The following is a 19,250-nucleotide window of genomic DNA, read 5'->3' on the forward strand; positions in this document are numbered from 1 at the left end:
GCCAAGCAGGAACTAACAGCACCTCTGAGTAGGAAGTGACTCATTCTCATCTCAGGGACTTCACAGTAAAATGAGACCAATGCAGGTTTCCTCGACAACACTGTGTTGAGTCGGAAAAAACTCCAGATAGAAACGTAATGAGCTGAATCACAGCAGGTTTAAAAAACAAACTAAGTCATCTTAAATGACATCAAATAAACTGAACGATCCAATAAAATCCAGCTCTGCTTCTCGTCCTGTGCAGACAGCAACTCTTTAGTTTACATCAGAAGACCTGTAAAGTCTGACAGGCCACTAACAGGCTGGGACAGATCTTCTCTGGGTGATCCTCTGGAACTAAGAACAGCTGTTGATACCTGTGTGGCTCTAATATTTAACAATACAAGTGAAATGATGTCATCCTTATAGTTTTGACACCCATAAGACCAAAGGTTTTCTTGGTCCTGTACATCCTGGTGTTGCAGACATCCACCGGAGCTCAGAGGGGAAACGTAGATGAGTGTCTGACAGAAATGATCAGTCACTTTTCCCTGGTGAGAGATGTTAACGGTGAAGAAGCCGCCTGTGCTCCTCCTCAGGTCCTAGAGGACAACGACTACGGCCGTGCGGTGGACTGGTGGGGTCTGGGCGTGGTCATGTACGAGATGATGTGCGGCCGGCTGCCGTTCTACAACCAGGACCACGAGCGCCTGTTTGAGCTCATCCTCATGGAGGAGATCCGCTTCCCCAGGAACCTGTCTCCGGAGGCCAAGTCGCTGCTGGCTGGGCTGCTGAAGAAGGACCCCAAACAGAGGTACCGGACCACTGAGCACACCGGGTAGACTACTGGATACCCACTGAGTTCTGACGTGGCCTGGTTCTGACCCACAGGTTAGGTGGAGGTCCCAATGATGCCAAAGAAGTTATGAGTCACAAATTCTTCATTGGCATCAACTGGCAGGATGTGGAGCAGAAGAAGGTACGTTTGTTTTTTCCACCTCTGCCTTCAGTGGTGTTAATGTTCAGAGATGTTGAACAGACTCTGAGCAGTGAATAGAATTAACTCATCCTCCCATCTGCATATGTCACATATGTTTATTTATATATTTCACACTCTATGATGCAGCTCAGCCTGCAGGACATTCAGGGATGAAAACATATCAACTAAAGACTCAAAGTCTTTAAAATATTAAAAGTATTTGAGCTGTTGTTTCTTCTGATGCCTCTTTTGCTCGTTCCTCATGTAAACGCTTCCTGCTGCTGCTTTATTTAAACCTCTAACAATTCTGAGGGATTTAAATCCAGGTGTGAGACGCTTGTGATGGTTCCGATCCAGAAGTGTCTTCAGCTGCAATACCAGCGAGTGCCACTAGAGGTCGGCTCCAAAAAGCCTCCGGCTCCATAGACTCCCATTCAACTTCTCTCATCAAATCCAAAGTGAATAAAATGTGTCCATCAGTTCTCTCGGTGTTGTTAGCTAAAGTCACTCCTTCTTCTTAGTTTTCTGGAGGTCCATCTGAAAATAATCCCTCATTCATTAGAAAAGAAGATTCAAGAAGACCTGTTTTTGGGGGCGTGTCTGTTTGATTGACAGGCCTGTGGTGTAGTCAGGTTACAGCTATCGGTGGGCGGGACGTAGTATCGTCAGGTTTCCGATCAGATCGGTCAGATCCACCGCTGGCTCCTCCCCCAGCTCGTCCAAATATGGTCACTTCCTGCTCCGAACCGCTCCGAACGAGCAAAGATGGTGACGGACAGAATCTGAACTGGAGGATTCATAACGTTCACAAACCAATGATGACGTCACTGATGGTTGATGACCTCACTGATGGAAGATGATTGGTTGGGACTGAGGCAGGTTTGAAGCAGGAAATGCTCTTGACAGGTTTCCCTGACAATCTCCAGTCACCTGAAACAAACCTTCCTGTTAAAACCTCAGCTGTTCTTTGTAATGGATGACAAATTCTGGTCTGCCCCCTAGTGGAGGTATGAACCACTTACATCACTGACCTCGTGATGAACTTGTGAGTGACCTGTTAACCAGTTTGCCTCCCCTCCCCCCCAGCTCACCCCCCTCTTCAGACCACAGGTGACATCAGAGACGGACACCCGGTATTTTGATGAAGAGTTCACAGCACAGACCATCACAGTCACCCCTCCAGACAAGTGTAGGTACCACCGTCCATGATGAAGGTCAGCTGTCTGGCTCCAATCTGACCTCTGACCTCTGCTGCTCTTACAGATACCAGTCTGGACTGTGAGGACCCCAGCCAAGAAGCACATTTCCCCCAGTTCTCCTACTCTGCCAGCATAAGAGAGTGACAGCCTCTCTGCACACACACACACACACACACACACACACACACACACACACACACACACACACACACACACACACACACACACACGTATACACACACCTCGTCCCTTACAGCCATGAAACATCCAGAACCTCCATCTGGACTGAGGTTCTGGTCCTGGCAGGATCCAAGTGCCTCAGCTGGCGACCTGTCGAACCCCCTCCATCCACAGGGGGACCAGCCGGGCCCGTGGCTGTGCTGTCTCAAACTGGACTTCAGAACTGCACATATTCCTCATCACTCCTCATCATCACTCTTTACACCCGTCAGGACCGCCAACTGCAGCCGCCATCAACCGTCTGTGACAAGTGCTCTTCTTCAGAACCACCATCCCGCCGGTGACGGACCGGCTCGTATACCAGGGTGGAGGCAGCGAAGCAGCTGGGTCTTCTTTTAGCTGTGTGTGTGTGTGTGTGTGTGTGTGTGTGTGTGTGTGTGTGTGTGTGTGTGTGTGTGTGTGTGTGTGTGTGTGTGTGTGTGTGTGTCAGGAACAACAGATGAATCAATAACTCGATAATCAAAGTGTCTTCAAACTGTAACCATGACAACATCAGTTTGTATCATCTCGGAGTGAGAGGAGTTCCCATCATGCACCTGGTGTATATGGTGTTTTATAATTCAGACACACTTTCATCTTCTGGATCAGAACACATGACCTTACAGGTCCAGGAAGTGATGTCAGACAGGCTCCATGTTCATGTGCAGCAGAGCTGAAAGTTCTCGTTAGAGACCAGAGAATGAAGAACATATTCATGTATGTTCATGTTCCTGTTGATGTGCAATTGTTTGCTGTCTGCAGCCTCATGAACACGTTCCCGTCTGACAGTCAGAGTGGGGGTGACCTGTGAGGCTGAGGCGTGTCCCCCCGCTGAGGCGTGTCCCGCTGCGTGTTGTCCTGTCCCAGTAACGGTGCTACGCTGTAGAGTCACTGGTAATAAAAGAGCAGCTCCACTTCCTGTTTCTCAGAGCCTTGCGCCACACACGCTGTTGCCACTTCCTCTGTTAGTTTCTCCTCCTCCTGGTTCCACCTTCATCTCTCCTGACCTTTGACCTCCTTCATTGAGTCCTCAAACTGAGGAAGCTCATAAAGGTTGAAAGTAATGTTTGTGTTTTCAGTTCCATGATTCTGTTTATTTGTCTATGAATGTAATTCTGAACGACAATGATCCAATACACCTTTTTACTGTCTTCATACCTCCTGGGGTTCCTGTCTGTTCCAAGAGTCTCTGTTCAAAGCACTTCATTATAAGGCCGGTAACACGGCTGGTAACACGGCTGGTAACACGGCCGGTAACACGGCCGGTAACACGGCTGGTAACACGGCCGGTAACACAGTAACACGGCCAGTAACACGGTAACACGGCCGGAAACACGGCAACACGGCCAGTAACACGGTAACACGGTCGGTAACATGGCTGGTAACATGGCCGGTAACATGGTAACACGGGCGGTAACACGGCTGGTAACATGGTAACACGGCTGGTAACATGGCCGGTAACACGGCTGGTAACACAGTAAGGGGGCTGGTAACACGGTAACATGGCTGGTAACACGGTAACATGGTAACACGGCTGGTAACATGGCCGGTAACACGGCTGGTGACACGGTAAGGGGGCTGGTAACATGGTAACTAACGCGGTAACATGGTAACACGGCTGGTGACACGGTAACATTGTAACTAACGCGGTAACATTGTAACATGGCTGGTGACACGGTAACATGGCTGGTAACACGGTAACATGGCCGGTAACACGGCTGGTGACACGGTAAGGGGGCTGGTAACATGGTAACTAACGCGGTAACATGGTAACGCAGCTGGTGACACGGTAACATGGTAACATGGCTGGTAACACGGTAACATGGTAACACGGCTGGTGACACGGTAACATGGTAACGAACGCGGTAACATGGCTGGTAACATGGCCGGTAACACGGCTGGTGACACGGTAAGGGGGCAGGTAACACAGTAACATGGTAACTAACGCGGTAACATGGTAACACAGCTGGTGACACGGTAACATGGTAACTAACGCGCTAACATGGTAACACGGCTGGTGACACAGTAACATGGTAACTAACGCGGTAACATGGCTGGTAACACCGTAACATGGTAACACGGCTGGTGACACGGTAACATGGTAACTAACGCGGTAGGTAGGTAGGTAGGTAGGTAGGTAGGTATATACTTTATTAATCCCCGAGGGGAAATTTTTTAACATGGTAACACGGCTGGTAACATGGCCGGTAACACGGCTGGTGACATGGTAAGGGGGCTGGTAACATGGTAACTAACGCAGTAACATGGTAACACAGCTGGTGACACGGTAACATGGTAACTAACGCGGTGTTAGTTTTGGTCAAAGAATTGAGAATTTTACTGTTGAAACGAGACTTTTTGAGGAGGACCAGATCGTGAAGGAGGAGAGCAGATACTGAGAGAGGAGACCAGATAGTGAAGGAGGAGACCTGATAGTGAAGGAGGGGACCTGATAGTGAAGGAGGAGAGCAGATACTGAGAGAGGAGACCAGATAGTGAAGGAGGAGACCTGATAGTGAAGGAGGGGACCTGATAGTGAAGGAGGGGACCGGACAGTGAAGGAGGAGACCAGATAGTGAAGGAGGAGACCTGATAGTGAAGGAGGGGACCAGATAGTGAAGGAGGGGACTGGACAGTGAAGGAGGAGACCAGATAGTGAAGGAGGAGACCAGATAGTGAAGGAGGGGACCAGATAGTGAAGGAGGGGACCAGATAGTGAAGGAGGGGACCGGATAGTGAAGGAGGAGACCAGATAGTGAAGGAGGAGACCTGATAGTGATAGAGGAGACCAGATAGTGAAGGAGTAGACCAGATAGTGAAGGAGGAGACCAGATAGTGAAGAAGGAGACCAGATAGTGATAGAGGAGACCAGATAGTGAAGGAGGGGACCAGATAGTGAAGGAGTAGACCAGATAGTCAAGGAGGAGACCAGATAGTGAAGAAGGAGACCAGATAGTGATAGAGGAGACCAGATAGTGAAAGAGGAGACCAGATACTGATAGAGGAGACCAGATAGTGAAGGAGGGGACCAGATAGTGAAGGAGGAGACCAGATAGTGAAGGAGGGGACCAGATACTGACAGAGGAGACCAGATAGTGAAGGAAGAGACCAGATAGTGAAGGAGGGGACCAGATAGTGATAGAGGAGACCAGATAGTGAAAGAGGAGACCAGATAGTGAAGGAGGAGACCAGATACAGAAAGAGGAGACCAGATTGTGAAGGAGGAGACCAGATAGTGAAGGAGGAGACCAGATAGTGAAGGAGGAGACCAGATAGTGAAGGAGGAGACCAGATAGTGAAGGAGGAGACCAGATAGTGAAGGAGGATACCAGATAGTGAAGGAGAAGACCAGATAGTGAAGGAGGATACCAGATAGTGAAGGAGTAGACCAGATAGTTCAGGAGGTCAGACTTCATGAACTGACACATACTCTGTTGTTGTCAGGGAAACATAGTCTGGACCCAGAGCTCTGTAAACGGGTGATTCTGCTGCTGTTAAATAAATATCTTGAAGCCTGACATCTTCTCCTGTTGCTTCATTAAAGAACACGCAGGACTGGAGGCTGACACATGTTGGCTTTGTACTAGCAGGAGCCCAAGTCCAACAATTGTCAAAGAGGAGACCAGATAGTGAAGGAGGAGACCAGATCGTGAAGGAGGAGACCAGATCATGTGACCAGGTTGTTGACAGTGAACACTGCAGGACAGATGCTTTTCTAGAATGTGTCTCATGTCCAAAGACTGATGCATCAAGGACAGAAACCGCACAGATCAGCTGCTCCCCATGATTATTATTATTATTATTATTATTGTGCTTAATTTATTCACTGAAAAGGCAATTTGGATCTTTGGATTCACATAAAATATGTTTGATTAGTCCTTCACATACTGAAGGTCCAACCTGCATCTGTTGTCTAAGTTAAACAGAGATTTGAAATTTTTCAAATAATTTTTGAGTAAAGTAGAACAAAGATGGAAACTAATAAAATAATTGAATTAATTCTGTTTCTCCAGAAGGTTTCATATTCGGTCTGTTCTTTCTTTCAAAATGGGTCATTTTAAAACATCTAATGTCAGATGAACATTTTAAAGTGGATGTGCGTTGGACGTGTCCTTGTCCTTGTCTGTCCCGATGGACATATCTGAAATACCTTCAGTCCTGTCTCTTTCTGCGTAACAGACCAGCTGACTTCAATATTTACACTAAAACGCATCACACTACTATCAAACGCAGCAGTCACGTGGCCTGTAGACGTCACTATCCAAACACTCGTTGCGGCACGGGATTGGCCAGACCGCTGACCTTACGTCACCACCGAGCTGCTCAGCACCCGATGAGCTCATGAATATTTACAGAGGGCGTGGTTACAAAAATGCCCAGGATAGATGCTTTGAGGACATGATCAGAGCGGCCGTGTCCTCGCGCAGGACGCTCCGGCGGACGGCAGCTCCGTCCCGAGCCCGAGACGTCCTGTCTTTCTCTCTGCGGTGACACGTCCTCCTCCATCACCGACGCGCAGACTCTGGAGTCCACAATGGACCTGTGAACACGGGGCTGCAGGAGGTGCGCCCTCCCGCGGTGAGGACTTGGTTCGTCCTGCTCTTTAAAGTGAGCTTCTTCTCAGCGCGCGGATTAAACTTGACAGGTGAGTTAGTTGTAGTTAAGGAAGTTGATCCAGTGTGTTTCTGTCTGCTCTGTAATGATTTATCAGCTCTGTGTTTCTACTGCAGCTTCAAACCTTCACTACGTGTGTTGTGAGTGTCCGACAGACCGTCAAGTGTTCATGCTGTTCCAGCAGCAGACTGCGTTGCATAACTGAGGGGGCGGGACTGACTCACCGGCCGCCTGCTGCAGGGGACAGAGAGGACAAACACGGGACAAATATAGGTCAAACACGGGACTGGGAGAGGACAAACACAGGACAAACATGTAAAATCACGGGACAAACACGGGACAAATATGTAAAAACACGGGACAAACACGGGACAAACGCAGGACAAACATAAAAACAAAGGACAAACACAGGACAAACATGTAAAAACACAGGACAAACACGGGATAAATACAGGACAAACACGGGACAAACATAGGACAAATACGGGACAGACAAACAAGATAAACAAAGAACAAACACGGGACAAACTTGTAAAAACTCAGGACAAACACGGAACAAACATGGGACAAACTTGTAAAAACACGGGACAAACACGAAACAAACATGGGACAAACTTGTAAAAACACGGGACAAACACGAAACAAACATGGGACAAACTTGTAAAAACACGGGACAAACATGTAAAAACAAAGGACAAACATGGGACAAACATGTAAAAACAAAGGACAAACATGTAAGAACACAGGACAAACACGGGGTAAACACAGGAGAAACATGTAAAAACAACAGACAAACACAGGACAAATACAGGACAAACACAAGACAAACACGGGACAAACATGTAAAAACGGGACAAACACAGGACAAACATGGGACAAACATAGGACAAATACGGGACAGACAAATAAGACAAACAAAGAACAAACACGGGACAAACTTGTAAAAACTCAGGACAAACACGGAACAAACATGGGACAAACTTGTAAAAACACGGGACAAACACGAAACAAACATGTAAAAACACGGGACAAACAGGACAAACATGTAAAAACAAAGGACAAACATGGGACAAACATGTAAAAACAAAGGACAAACATGTAAGAACACAGGACAAACACGGGGTAAACACAGGAGAAACATGTAAAAACAACAGACAAACACAGGACAAATACAGGACAAGCACAAGACAAACACGGGACAAACATGGAACAAACATGTAAAAACAGGGGACAAACACAGGACAAACATGGGACAAACATGTAAAAAAAAGGACAAACATGTAAAAACATGGGACAAACGTAAAAAAAAAAAAAGGACAAACACGGGACAAACACAGGAGAAACATGTAAAAACAACAGACAAACACAGGACAAACAAAGGACAAACATGTAAAAACACAGGACAAACATGGGACAAACAAAGGACAAACATGTAAAAACACAGGACAAACATGGGACAAACAAAGGACAAACATGTAAAAACACAGGACAAACATGGGACAAACAAAGGACAAACATGTAAGAACACAGGACAAACATGGGACAAACAAAGGACAAACATGTAAGAACACAAGACAAACACGGGGTAAACACAGGAGAAACATGTAAAAACAACAGACAAACACAGGACAAACAAAGGACAAACATGTAAAAACACAGGACAAACATGGGACAATGCTACACCTTTATGGGAAAGGGGAGACAGAAAACAGAATTTCTACCGATGATATTTGATTGTTGTGCATTTAAAATGAACATGTGTAATAAAGCATTTAGTTAAGTATGTTGTTTGCTCAACATGTTATAAACCGGATCACCAACATGATAACAAATAATCAACAGTCTCCGTGTCTGTGATATCAGATCATGTGAACGTTAGACGCTGTGTTGTCTTCCTCCAGCTGCATGATGCTGGAGCAACAGGGATATTTTGAGCGTGCAGCCCGCAGCACCTCCAAGAACGGCAAGGACAGGAGCAACAGCGCCGCCCTACGGGTGTCTCAGGACGGCGCACGCAGACACCCGTGTGGAATGGGTGACCTGAGCAGCCGCATGCAACGCTGCGACTCGGAGAAGGACTCGGGCTACTCAGGTGAGTTCAGGTTGGTGCCGTTCACGATGCTTCTGGTGAACATGTCCTCAGTGATCTGGGTGTCCTTCAGAGATTCGTCTCTACTCTCCAGGACTTCTCTCAGTTCCAACCCTTTAGCTGTCGGTCATCATCACTGATACCATCTGTTGTCTGGAAATGTTCCCAGTTGACTTTTCTTCAACTTTTCTTGTATTACATCCACAGAGACAAACCTCTCTCTCTTTGTTTCTTCTCTTGGTCACGCTCTGTCTGTCCTACATGTGTCCCATCAACCCTGTCCCTCAGAGGCTGCCTCCGACTCGGTGCAGAGCGATGGAGACGACCAGCGCAGCAGCGTGAGCGAGCCTCACAGGGAGAGCAGCAAAGGCTCCACCCACAGCAGCTCTACTGCCGCAGGCCGCAACATGGCCGCCTGCGAGGAGCTTACGCCCATTTATGTCTTCAAAAACCCGGAGGTCAAGCAGGTGAGGACTTTATCTTCCAGACATAAACAGAGTACAGGTAGAAGTTATCAAAGGATGAGTCACTTTCAATTTAATAAAGTCAGATCAAATTGACTTCAGTCATAAAGCCCAGTTAAAATACATCTGACCTGGTTGCATCTTAATAGTTTAGTCCTCATAACACAAACAATAAAATGAACAAACTATCTTCACGTACAGTCATATGAAAAAATAAGTACATCCCATATTGCCCGTTGTGATAGTGTCACAGGATGAACAGTGACATCCAGTGGAAATAAAATGAACTGCATTCCAATCCGAGGTGCTGTTACTGTGATGCTGATGAAGGTAAAAACAGACCGGAGTCATCATCACTGTAGGTCTGTGATCGCTGTTGGTTCTGTTCTGGTTCTGTTCTGGTTCTGTTCTGGTGTACAAAGGGAGATGAGAGCATTTCTAATCACATCGACCTCAAACATGAAGATAGAATCTGCAGCGTTTAACTGTCATTCACTGTTTGAAGAATATTTCTCCGACTTGCTGTTCTTCTCTGCTGAAGAAACTATTTAGCTTCTTAAAAGTGGATCATTCGTCAATTAGTGATGTGGGTGAATCATTAAGTTAATTAGTGATGTGGGTGAATCATTAAGTTAATTAGTGATGTGGGCGGATCATTAAGTTAATTAGTGATGTGGGCGGATCATTAAGTTAATTAGTGATGTGGGCGGATCATTAAGTTAATTAGTGATGTGGGTGAATCATTAAGTTAATTAGTGATGTGGGCGGATCATTAAGTTAATTAGTGATGTGGGCGGATCATTAAGTTAATTAGTGATGTGGGCGGGTCATTAAGTTAATTAGTGATGTGGGCGGATCATTAAGTCAGTGATGTGGGCGGATCATTAAGTTAGTTAGTGATGTGGGCGGATCATTAAGTTAATTAGTGATGTGGGCGGATCATTAAGTTAATTATTTATGTGGGCGGATCATTAAGTTAGTTAGTGATGTGGGCGGATCATTAAGTTAATTAGTGATGTGGGCGGATCATTAAGTTAGTTAGTGATGTGGGCGGATCATTAAGTTAATTAGTGATGTGGGCGGATCATTAAGTTAGTTAGTGATGTGGGCGGATCATTAAGTTAGTTAGTGATGTGGGCGGATCATTAAGTTAGTGATGTGGGCGGATCATTAAGTTAATTAGTGATGTGGGCGGATCATTAAGTTAATTAGTGATGTGGGTGGATCATTAAGTTAATTAGTGATGTGGGCGGATCATTAAGTTAATTAGTGATGTGGGCGGATCATTAAGTTAGTTAGTGATGTGGGCGGATCATTAAGTTAGTGATGTGGGCGGATCATTAAGTTAGTTATTGATGTGGGCGGATCATTAAGTTAATTAGTGATGTGGGCGGATCATTAAGTTAATTAGTGATGTGGGCGGATCATTAAGTTAATTAGTGATGTGGGTGGATCATTAAGTTAATTAGTGATGTGGGCGGATCATTAAGTTAATTAGTGATGTGGGCGGGTCATTAAGTTAATTAGTGATGTGGGCGGATCATTAAGTTAATTAGTGATGTGGGCGGATCATTAAGTCAGTGATGTGGGCGGATCATTAAGTTAGTTAGTGATGTGGGCGGATCATTAAGTTAATTAGTGATGTGGGCGGATCATTAAGTTAATTATTTATGTGGGCGGATCATTAAGTTAGTTAGTGATGTGGGCGGATCATTAAGTTAATTAGTGATGTGGGCGGATCATTAAGTTAGTTAGTGATGTGGGCGGATCATTAAGTTAATTAGTGATGTGGGCGGATCATTAAGTTAGTTAGTGATGTGGGCGGATCATTAAGTTAGTTAGTGATGTGGGCGGATCATTAAGTTAGTGATGTGGGCGGATCATTAAGTTAATTAGTGATGTGGGCGGATCATTAAGTTAGTTAGTGATGTGGGCGGATCATTAAGTTAATTATTGATGTGGGCGGATCATTAAGTTAAGTAGTGATGTGGGCGGGTCATTAAGTTAGTTAGTGATGTGGGCGGATCATTAAGTTAATTATTGATGTGGGCGGATCATTAAGTTAGTTAGTGATGTGGGCGGATCATTAAGTTAATTAGTGATGTGGGCGGATCATTAAGTTAATTAGTGATGTGGGCGGATCATTAAGTTAATTATTGATGTGGGCGGATCATTAAGTTAGTTAGTGATGTGGGCGGATCATTAAGTTAATTAGTGATGTGGGCGGATCATTAAGTTAATTAGTGATGTGGGCGGATCATTAAGTTAATTAGTGATGTGGGCGGATCATTAAGTTAATTAGTGATGTGGGCGGATCATTAAGTTAATTAGTGATGTGGGCGGATCATTAAGTTAGTTAGTGATGTGGGCGGATCATTAAGTGATTAATTAGTGATGTGGGCGGATCATTAAGTTAGTTAGTGATGTGGGCGGATCATTAAGTTAGTTAGTGATGTGGGCGGATCATTAAGTTAAGTAGTGATGTGGGCGGATCATTAAGTTAATTAGTGATGTGGGCGGATCATTAAGTTAGTTAGTGATGTGGGCGGATCATTAAGTTAATTATTGATGTGGGCGGATCATTAAGTTAGTTAGTGATGTTAGTTGTTAGTGATGTGGGCGGATCATTAAGTTAATTAGTGATGTGGGCGGATCATTAAGTTAGTTAGTGATGTGGGCGGATCATTAAGTTAATTAGTGATGTGGGCGGATCATTAAGTTAGTGATGTGGGCGGATCATTAAGTTAATTAGTGATGTGGGCGGATCATTAAGTTAATTAGTGATGTGGGCGGATCATTAAGTTAATTAGTGATGTGGGCGGATCATTAAGTTAGTTAGTGATGTGGGCGGATCATTAAGTTAATTAGTGATGTGGGCGGATCATTAAGTTAATTAGTGATGTGGGCGGATCATTAAGTTAATTAGTGATGTGGGCGGATCATTAAGTTAATTATGTGATGTGGGCGGATCATTAAGTTATGTGGGCGGATCATTAAGTTAATTATTGATGTGGGCGGATCATTAAGTTAATTAGTGATGTGGGCGGATCATTTAGTGATTGGGCGGATCATTAAGTTAATTAGTGATGTGGGCGGATCATTAGTGAGATCATTAAGTTAATTAGTGATGTGGGCGGATCAGTTAATTAGTGATGTGGGCGGATCATTAAGTTATTAGTGATGTGGGCGGATCATTAAGTTAATTATTGATGTGGGCGGATCATTAAGTTTTAGTGATGTGGGGGATCATTAAGTTAATTAGTGATTATTGATGTGGGCGGATCATTAAGTTAATTATTGATGTGGGCGGATCATTAAGTTAATTAGTGATGTGGGCGGATCATTAAGTTAGTTAGTGATGTGGGCGGATCATTAAGTTAATTAGTGATGTGGGCGGATCATTAAGTTAGTTAGTGATGTGGGCGGATCATTAAGTTAATTAGTGATGTGGGCGGATCATTAAGTTAATTAGTGATGTGGGCGGATCATTAAGTTAAGTTATTGAGTGATGTGGGCGGATCATTAAGTTAATTAGTGATGTGGGCGGATCATTAAGTTAATTAGTGATGTGGGCGGATCATTAAGTTAATTAGTGATGTGGGCGGATCATTAAGTGATGTGGGCGGATCATTAAGTTAAGTTAGTGATGTGGGCGGATCATTAAGATCATTAAGTTAATTATTGATGTGGGCGGATCATTAAGTTAAGTTAGTGATGTGGGCGGATCCTTAAGTTAGTTAGTGATGTGGGCGGATCATTAAGTTAATTAGTGATGTGGGCGGATCATTAAGTTAGTTAGTGATGTGGGCGGATCATTAAGTTAATTAGTGATGTGGGCGGATCATTAAGTTAGTTAGTGATGTGGGCGGATCATTAAGTTAATTAGTGATGTGGGCGGATCATTAAGTTAGTGATGTGGGCGGATCCTTAAGTTAGTTAGTGATGTGGGCGGATCATTAAGTTAGTGATGTGGGCGGATCATTAAGTTAATTAGTGATGTGGGCGGATCATTAAGTTAATTAGTGATGTGGGCGGATCATTAAGTTAGTGATGTGGGTGGATCATTAAGTTAGTGATGTGGGCGGATCCTTAAGTTAGTGATGTGGGCGGATCATTAAGTTAGTTAGTGATGTGGGCGGATCATTAAGTTAAGTAGTGATGTGGGCGGATCATTAAGTTAGTTAGTGATGTGGGCGGATCATTAAGTTAGTTATTGATGTGGGCGGATCATTAAGTTAATTAGTGATGTGGGCGGATCATTAAGTTAGTGATGTGGGCGGATCATTAAGTTAGTTATTGATGTGGGCGGATCATTAAGTTAATTATTGATGTGGGCGGATCATTAAGTTAATTAGTGATGTGGGCGGATCATTAAGTTAATTATTGATGTGGGCGGATCATTAAGTTAATTAGTGATGTGGGCGGATCATTAAGTTAATTAGTGATGTGGGCGGATCATTAAGTTAGTTAGTGATGTGGGCGGATCATTAAGTTAATTATTGATGTGGGCGGATCATTAAGTTAATTATTGATGTGGGCGGATCATTAAGTTAATTAGTGATGTGGGCGGATCATTAAGTTAGTTAGTGATGTGGGCGGATCATTAAGTTAATTAGTGATGTGGGCGGATCATTAAGTTAGTGATGTGGGCGGATCATTAAGTTAGTTAGTGATGTGGGCGGATCATTAAGTTAGTGATGTGGGCGGATCATTAAGTTAATTAGTGATGTGGGCGGATCATTAAGTTAATTATTGATGTGGGCGGATCATTAAGTTAGTGATGTGGGCGGATCATTAAGTTAATTAGTGATGTGGGCGGATCATTAAGTTAATTAGTGATGTGGGCGGATCATTAAGTTAGTGATATGGGTGGATCATTAAGTTAGTGATGTGGGCGGATCCTTAAGTTAGTGATGTGGGCGGATCATTAAGTTAGTGATGTGGGCGGATCATTAAGTTAATTAGTGATGTGGGCGGATCATTAAGTTAGTTAGTGATGTGGGCGGATCATTAAGTTAATTAATGATGTGGGCGGATCATTAAGTTAATTAGTGATATGGGCGGATCATTAAGTTAGTTAGTGATGTGGGCGGATCATTAAGTTAATTAGTGATGTGGGCGGATCATTAAGTTAGTTAGTGATGGAAATGAACAAAACCTCAACAATCATTCAGCCAAAAAAAGGTTTGATAAAAGATCATCCAGACTTTTACCTCCATGAACTCTGTTAACTTGATATGGCTGCTATATGTCTCATGTCTCCTCTAAGTGTCCTGCAGCTCCTCTGTGTGACTTTAAACCTCCTACCCATCTTCCCCTTTTCTTCCCCTCTGCTCTATATTTTCTGCTCATATAAAACCTGCTCCACCTGCTGGTGATCCAGTTTACACCAGAGCAGCTGCTGCATGGTCCCATGGCGTGGGGCGAAGGATGGCTCAGATTCGCCGGTGGAAAAGCCCCCATTCAACTCCTACTGATCCAACAACCAGCGATGCTGGCCCCCTCCTCCTCCATCGCGCTGCCTCCGTCATTTCCAGCTCCACCACAGAAAGTTACAAAAGGAGGCAGTCGCTGCAACAAGAACCACAGCGGCAAGAACTCCTACCTGCCCATCCTGAACTCTTACCCTCGCATTGCCCCCCACCCCAGGAAGGAGCTCCACGAGGGCAAGGGCTCCATGTGGGTGGAGGGTGTGAAGGAGCGTGGTAGTGAGGGCCAGAGTCGGAGGAAGAGAGTGTGCACTGAGGAGGAGAAGAGGGAGGCGGTGTCCACCAGCCGAGGAAGCAGAGGCTACTCACTGCATAAAAGCAGAGGAGGGCACGGCTTCTCTGCCCATCTGACTGGCCACGCCTCCTCCTCCACCCATGTGACGGGCCACGCCTTCTCCTCCACCCATCTGACAGGCCACGCCTCCTCCACCCATCTGCCAAGCCCCCACAGTTCGGGCTCTGACAGCGTGGGCTCTCCCTCCATCTCCAGCTCCCAGAAGCTCCCACCACCTTCGTCCTCCGACTCCCCCTCTTCTTCCTCTCCCCTGTCTTTCTCCCCCTCCTCTTCGATGGTTCACAGTCCGTACCGTCGGGCTCCCGACAGGCCGTTCGCCCGCCAGCGCCGCTTCTTCAACACGGCGGAGATCCTGAACCAGTCGGGTCTGATGGCCATCACGCTGCGCACCAAGGAGCTGCTGAAGCAGAACGCGGCCACCGAGAGAGAGATCGCTCAGCTCCGTCAGCACACACACCACCTCTGTCACGCAGCCCAGAGCAGACTGAACGGCTGCAGCGACCAATCAGACGGCCTCGACAGACTCCTGCAGGCCATGAGGGAGTCGGGCTCCTACCCCGACTTAGACCTGCATCACCCGAAGGTCCTCAGCAGCAGCCATCAGCAGAGCAGGACCGGAAGAGAGGAGGACAAGGAGACGGACGACAACATGAGGACCACAGAGACACTCGGCAACCCGGAAGTCTTGTTTTTGCACAACATCCACGATGGGACATCTCCTCCCTCTCCGCTGTTCGCCCTCTCACCGGGCGGAGAGGAGGTGGAGCACGCTGACAGTCCTCGGGAGCCCATGTCCACGTTCCTGTCTGTCTCCTTTCCCAGGTCTGTCTCTGAACAGGGACAAAGACACACAGCTGTGGACAAGGACTTCTGTGACCTCACAGTGTTTCCAGAGAGTTCAACACACAGTACCTTTCTCCTCTAGCTCCTTCAGGAGGACAGAGATCTGCAGAGGACACGTGGACGGCCGGAGCGCACGGGATCTTCTGTTCCTTTAAAACTGAACATATGAGGTAGCAGAGAGGACTTTTTCATTTAAAGTTCAACATGATGGACATATTTTCAGTCAGGGATCCATTTCTCCTCGATGTCTTTGCCTTCAGTGGACAGGGCTGTCCCCTGTTCAGACACAGAGACACGAGAACACCGGCCAGCTGCTGCTGTCGTCTCCTCTCAGAAGATCCAGCCGACGTGCTACCAGATGTTTTACAGTATTTTACGGCTGCTCGGTCACAGTTTGTAGATTCATTACGTTGATGAATCACAAGGGCCTCGTCTATAAAGCAGTGTGTAGGATCCATACTTAAAGTGTACGTACGCATAAAAAATAAAAATGACATACTCTATAGAATTCTATATAGAATATGTAGATAGAATTCTCTGATGTACAAAACCGTGCACACGCACACCGGCACGCCAAGTTCCCTTTATAAATCACAATCCACGTGGAAACGTAGATCCGCCTCATGTCCCGCCTTCAACACGCCCACATTCAACCATAAATGGGCAACACAAAGCATCAAATGAACGTTGATGCATATAAAATGATCCATGTGGCTCAGTGATTCTTTGGTGAATCGTGACAACAACGGAGAGGAAAACCCGGAAACGGGATTTTTGCAACACAGAACTGGAGGTGTTTGCAGTCGAGGTGTTTGAGGTCCAGGTGTTTGCAGTCGAGGTGTTTGAGGTCCAGGTGTTTGAGGTACAGGTGTTTGAGGTCCAGGTGTTTGAGGTCCAGGTGTTTGAGGTCCAGGTGTTTGAGGTCCAGGTGTTTGAGGTCCAGGTGTTTGAGGTCCAGGTGTTTGAGGTACAGGTGTTTGAGGTCCAGGTGTTTGAGGTACAGGTGTTTGAGGTCCAGGTGTTTGAGGTCCAGGTGTTTGAGGTACAGGTGTTTGAGGTCCAGGTGTTTGAGGTACAGGTGTTTGAGGTCCAGGTGTTTGAGGTCCAGGTGTTTGAGGTCCAGGTGTTTGAGGTACAGGTGTTTGAGGTCCAGGTGTTTGAGGTCCAGGTGTTTGAGGTACAGGTGTTTGAGGTCGAGGTGTTTGAGGTCCAGGTGTTTGAGGTACAGGTGTTTGAGGTCCAGGTGTTTGAGGTACAGGTGTTTGAGGTACAGGTGTTTGAGGTACAGGTGTTTGAGGTACAGGTGTTTGAGGTCCAGGTGTTTGAGGTACAGGTGTTTGAGGTCCAGGTGTTTGAGGTACAGGTGTTTGAGGTACAGGTGTTTGAGGTACAGGTGTTTGAGGTCCAGGTGTTTGAGGTACAGGTGTTTGAGGTCCAGGTGTTTGAGGTACAGGTGTTTGAGGTACAGGTGTTTGAGGTCCAGGTGTTTGAGGTCGAGGTGTTTGAGGTACAGGTGTTTGAGGTCGAGGTGTTTGAGGTACAGGTGTTTGAGGTACAGGTGTTTGAGGTACAGGTGTTTGAGGTACAGGTGTTTGAGGTCCAGGTGTTTGAGGTACAGGTGTTTGAGGTCGAGGTGTTTGAGGTACAGGTGTTTGAGGTACAGGTGTTTGAGGTCCAGGTGTTTGAGGTACAGGTGTTTGAGGTACAGGTGTTTGAGGTCGAGGTGTTTGAGGTACAGGTGTTTGAGGTACAGGTGTTTGAGGTCCAGGTGTTTGAGGTCCAGGTGTTTGAGGTCCAGGTGTTTGAGGTACAGGTGTTTGAGGTACAGGTGTTTGAGGTCCAGGTGTTTGAGGTCCAGGTGTTTGAGGTCTAGGTGTTTGAGGTACAGGTGTTTGAGGTCGAGGTGTTTGAGGTCGAGGTGTTTGAGGTCCAGGTGTTTGAGGTACAGGTGTTTGAGGTCCAGGTGTTTGAGGTACAGGTGTTTGAGGTCCAGGTGTTTGAGGTACAGGTGTTTGAGGTACAGGTGTTTGAGGTCCAGGTGTTTGAGGTACAGGTGTTTGAGGTCCAGGGGATTGAGGTCGAGGGGATTGAGGTCCAGGTGTTTGAGGTCGAGGTGATTGAGGTCAAGGAAATTGAGGTCGAGGTGATTGAGGTCAAGGTGGAGGATCATTGTGTTTGCTGGTCACAGCTGTGGGGTCCCAAAGACAATGAAACACAGCTGGTTGCATTGTGTTGCTGCTTCAGTGATATCAGTTCTACCGCGGCATCTCCATGACGATTTGTCTGTGGTCCTCACTATATATAAAACTACACACACACAACATGAGATGATATTAAAAACTGACGCTCTGTTCTACAGTTCTTTGAATGCCCTTTAATGTTTTCTTGGATTTCTGAAATATTGAGCGGAATTAGATTTGAAATTAGATCTGCTTCTATCATTTACAAAACACAAAGTGGATCTATATAACATGTGATAAGTATAATAGTTCTGTACAGGCCCTGACGGGCTGTAACATCTACTTGTCACGTAATCTGACTTTTGCTGAACGGTGAGTTTCATCAGGAGCTCAACATGGAGATACAGAGAGAATACAGCCACTATATTTCCTGTCTTCATTGGACATCACCCTGTTTTTTCATAGACTACTTCATAGACATGTCCAAGAAACTGAGGTGGAACATTTATTTTATAATATTATTATTAATATTATAATGTTTCAGTGCTTTGCAGGTTAAAATCAAGAAATTACAAATCCAGACAAGATCTTTGCACATTCTCACGTCAGGTTTATTTTACACCGCAGCGTGTGCAACGTTTTAGTACGTAGTTTATATGAGGCCTCTGGTATTAATCATTCTCTGTCCTCCGAACACACTCTGCCTCGAACAAACTATCAATGCAATGCTTCTCATTTTAAAGGATGAACAGCAGGTCTGAAGACTCACGCTGTGAACTGAGGATTGTTTTAGATGAACACAGGGAACTTTAAATTGATGTAAATATGCGAGGTTTGATATGTTGAATCAGAACAGCTGTAAGGGGGGAACAGTCACAATCATCCTCTGTGTTGTATGAA

The 19,250-nt window shown here is 45.7% G+C and overlaps 2 protein-coding genes across 5 annotated transcripts; both read left to right on the plus strand.

Annotated features, from left to right (window-relative positions):
- Positions 1-497: 497 nt before the first annotated feature.
- LOC138614752 (RAC-beta serine/threonine-protein kinase A-like) lies at positions 498-3,527 on the plus strand. Its single transcript, XM_069688324.1, has 4 exons — positions 498-793; positions 871-958; positions 2,045-2,147; positions 2,222-3,527. Exons 1-4 carry the CDS (start codon positions 513-515, stop codon positions 2,299-2,301), a joined length of 552 nt encoding a protein of 183 aa, XP_069544425.1. The 5' UTR covers positions 498-512; the 3' UTR covers positions 2,302-3,527.
- A 2,461-nt stretch (positions 3,528-5,988) lies between these two features.
- On the plus strand, positions 5,989-16,906 carry LOC138614751 (CLOCK-interacting pacemaker-like). Of its 4 annotated transcripts, XM_069688321.1 has the most exons (5): positions 5,989-7,021; positions 7,107-7,130; positions 8,892-9,082; positions 9,368-9,546; positions 14,927-16,906. In XM_069688321.1, the coding sequence occupies exons 3-5, from the start codon at positions 8,896-8,898 to the stop codon at positions 16,250-16,252; spliced, it is 1,692 nt and encodes a 563-aa protein (XP_069544422.1). In that variant the 5' UTR covers positions 5,989-7,021; positions 7,107-7,130; positions 8,892-8,895; the 3' UTR covers positions 16,253-16,906. The 4 variants fall into 4 exon arrangements, with proteins under 4 accessions (XP_069544422.1, XP_069544421.1, XP_069544423.1 ...); XM_069688320.1 differs by lacking the exon at positions 7,107-7,130; XM_069688322.1 differs by lacking the exons at positions 5,989-7,021; positions 7,107-7,130 and adding an exon at positions 7,219-7,305.
- The last annotated feature ends 2,344 nt before the right edge of the window (positions 16,907-19,250 follow it).

The sequence above is a fragment of the Brachyistius frenatus genome, unplaced genomic scaffold (assembly GCF_029030835.1).
Source record: "Brachyistius frenatus isolate BFR_SWC_R1_liver_20210118 unplaced genomic scaffold, ASM2903083v1 Contig_562, whole genome shotgun sequence".
Classification (NCBI taxonomy): domain Eukaryota; kingdom Metazoa; phylum Chordata; class Actinopteri; family Embiotocidae; genus Brachyistius; species Brachyistius frenatus.

Excerpts from the sequence above, each read along its gene's own strand:
- LOC138614752 (XM_069688324.1), top strand. The coding sequence starts at position 513 with ATGATCAGTCACTTTTCCCTGGTGAGAGATGTTAACGGTGAAGAAGCC. Across the intron at positions 794-870 it reads AAGAAGGACCCCAAACAGAG|GTTAGGTGGAGGTCCCAATG; the intron begins GTACCGGACCAC and ends TCTGACCCACAG. Across the intron at positions 959-2,044 it reads AGGATGTGGAGCAGAAGAAG|CTCACCCCCCTCTTCAGACC; the intron begins GTACGTTTGTTT and ends CCTCCCCCCCAG.
- LOC138614751 (XM_069688321.1), top strand. The coding sequence starts at position 8,896 with ATGATGCTGGAGCAACAGGGATATTTTGAGCGTGCAGCCCGCAGCACC. Across the intron at positions 9,083-9,367 it reads GAAGGACTCGGGCTACTCAG|AGGCTGCCTCCGACTCGGTG; the intron begins GTGAGTTCAGGT and ends CCTGTCCCTCAG. Across the intron at positions 9,547-14,926 it reads AAAACCCGGAGGTCAAGCAG|TTTACACCAGAGCAGCTGCT; the intron begins GTGAGGACTTTA and ends CTGGTGATCCAG.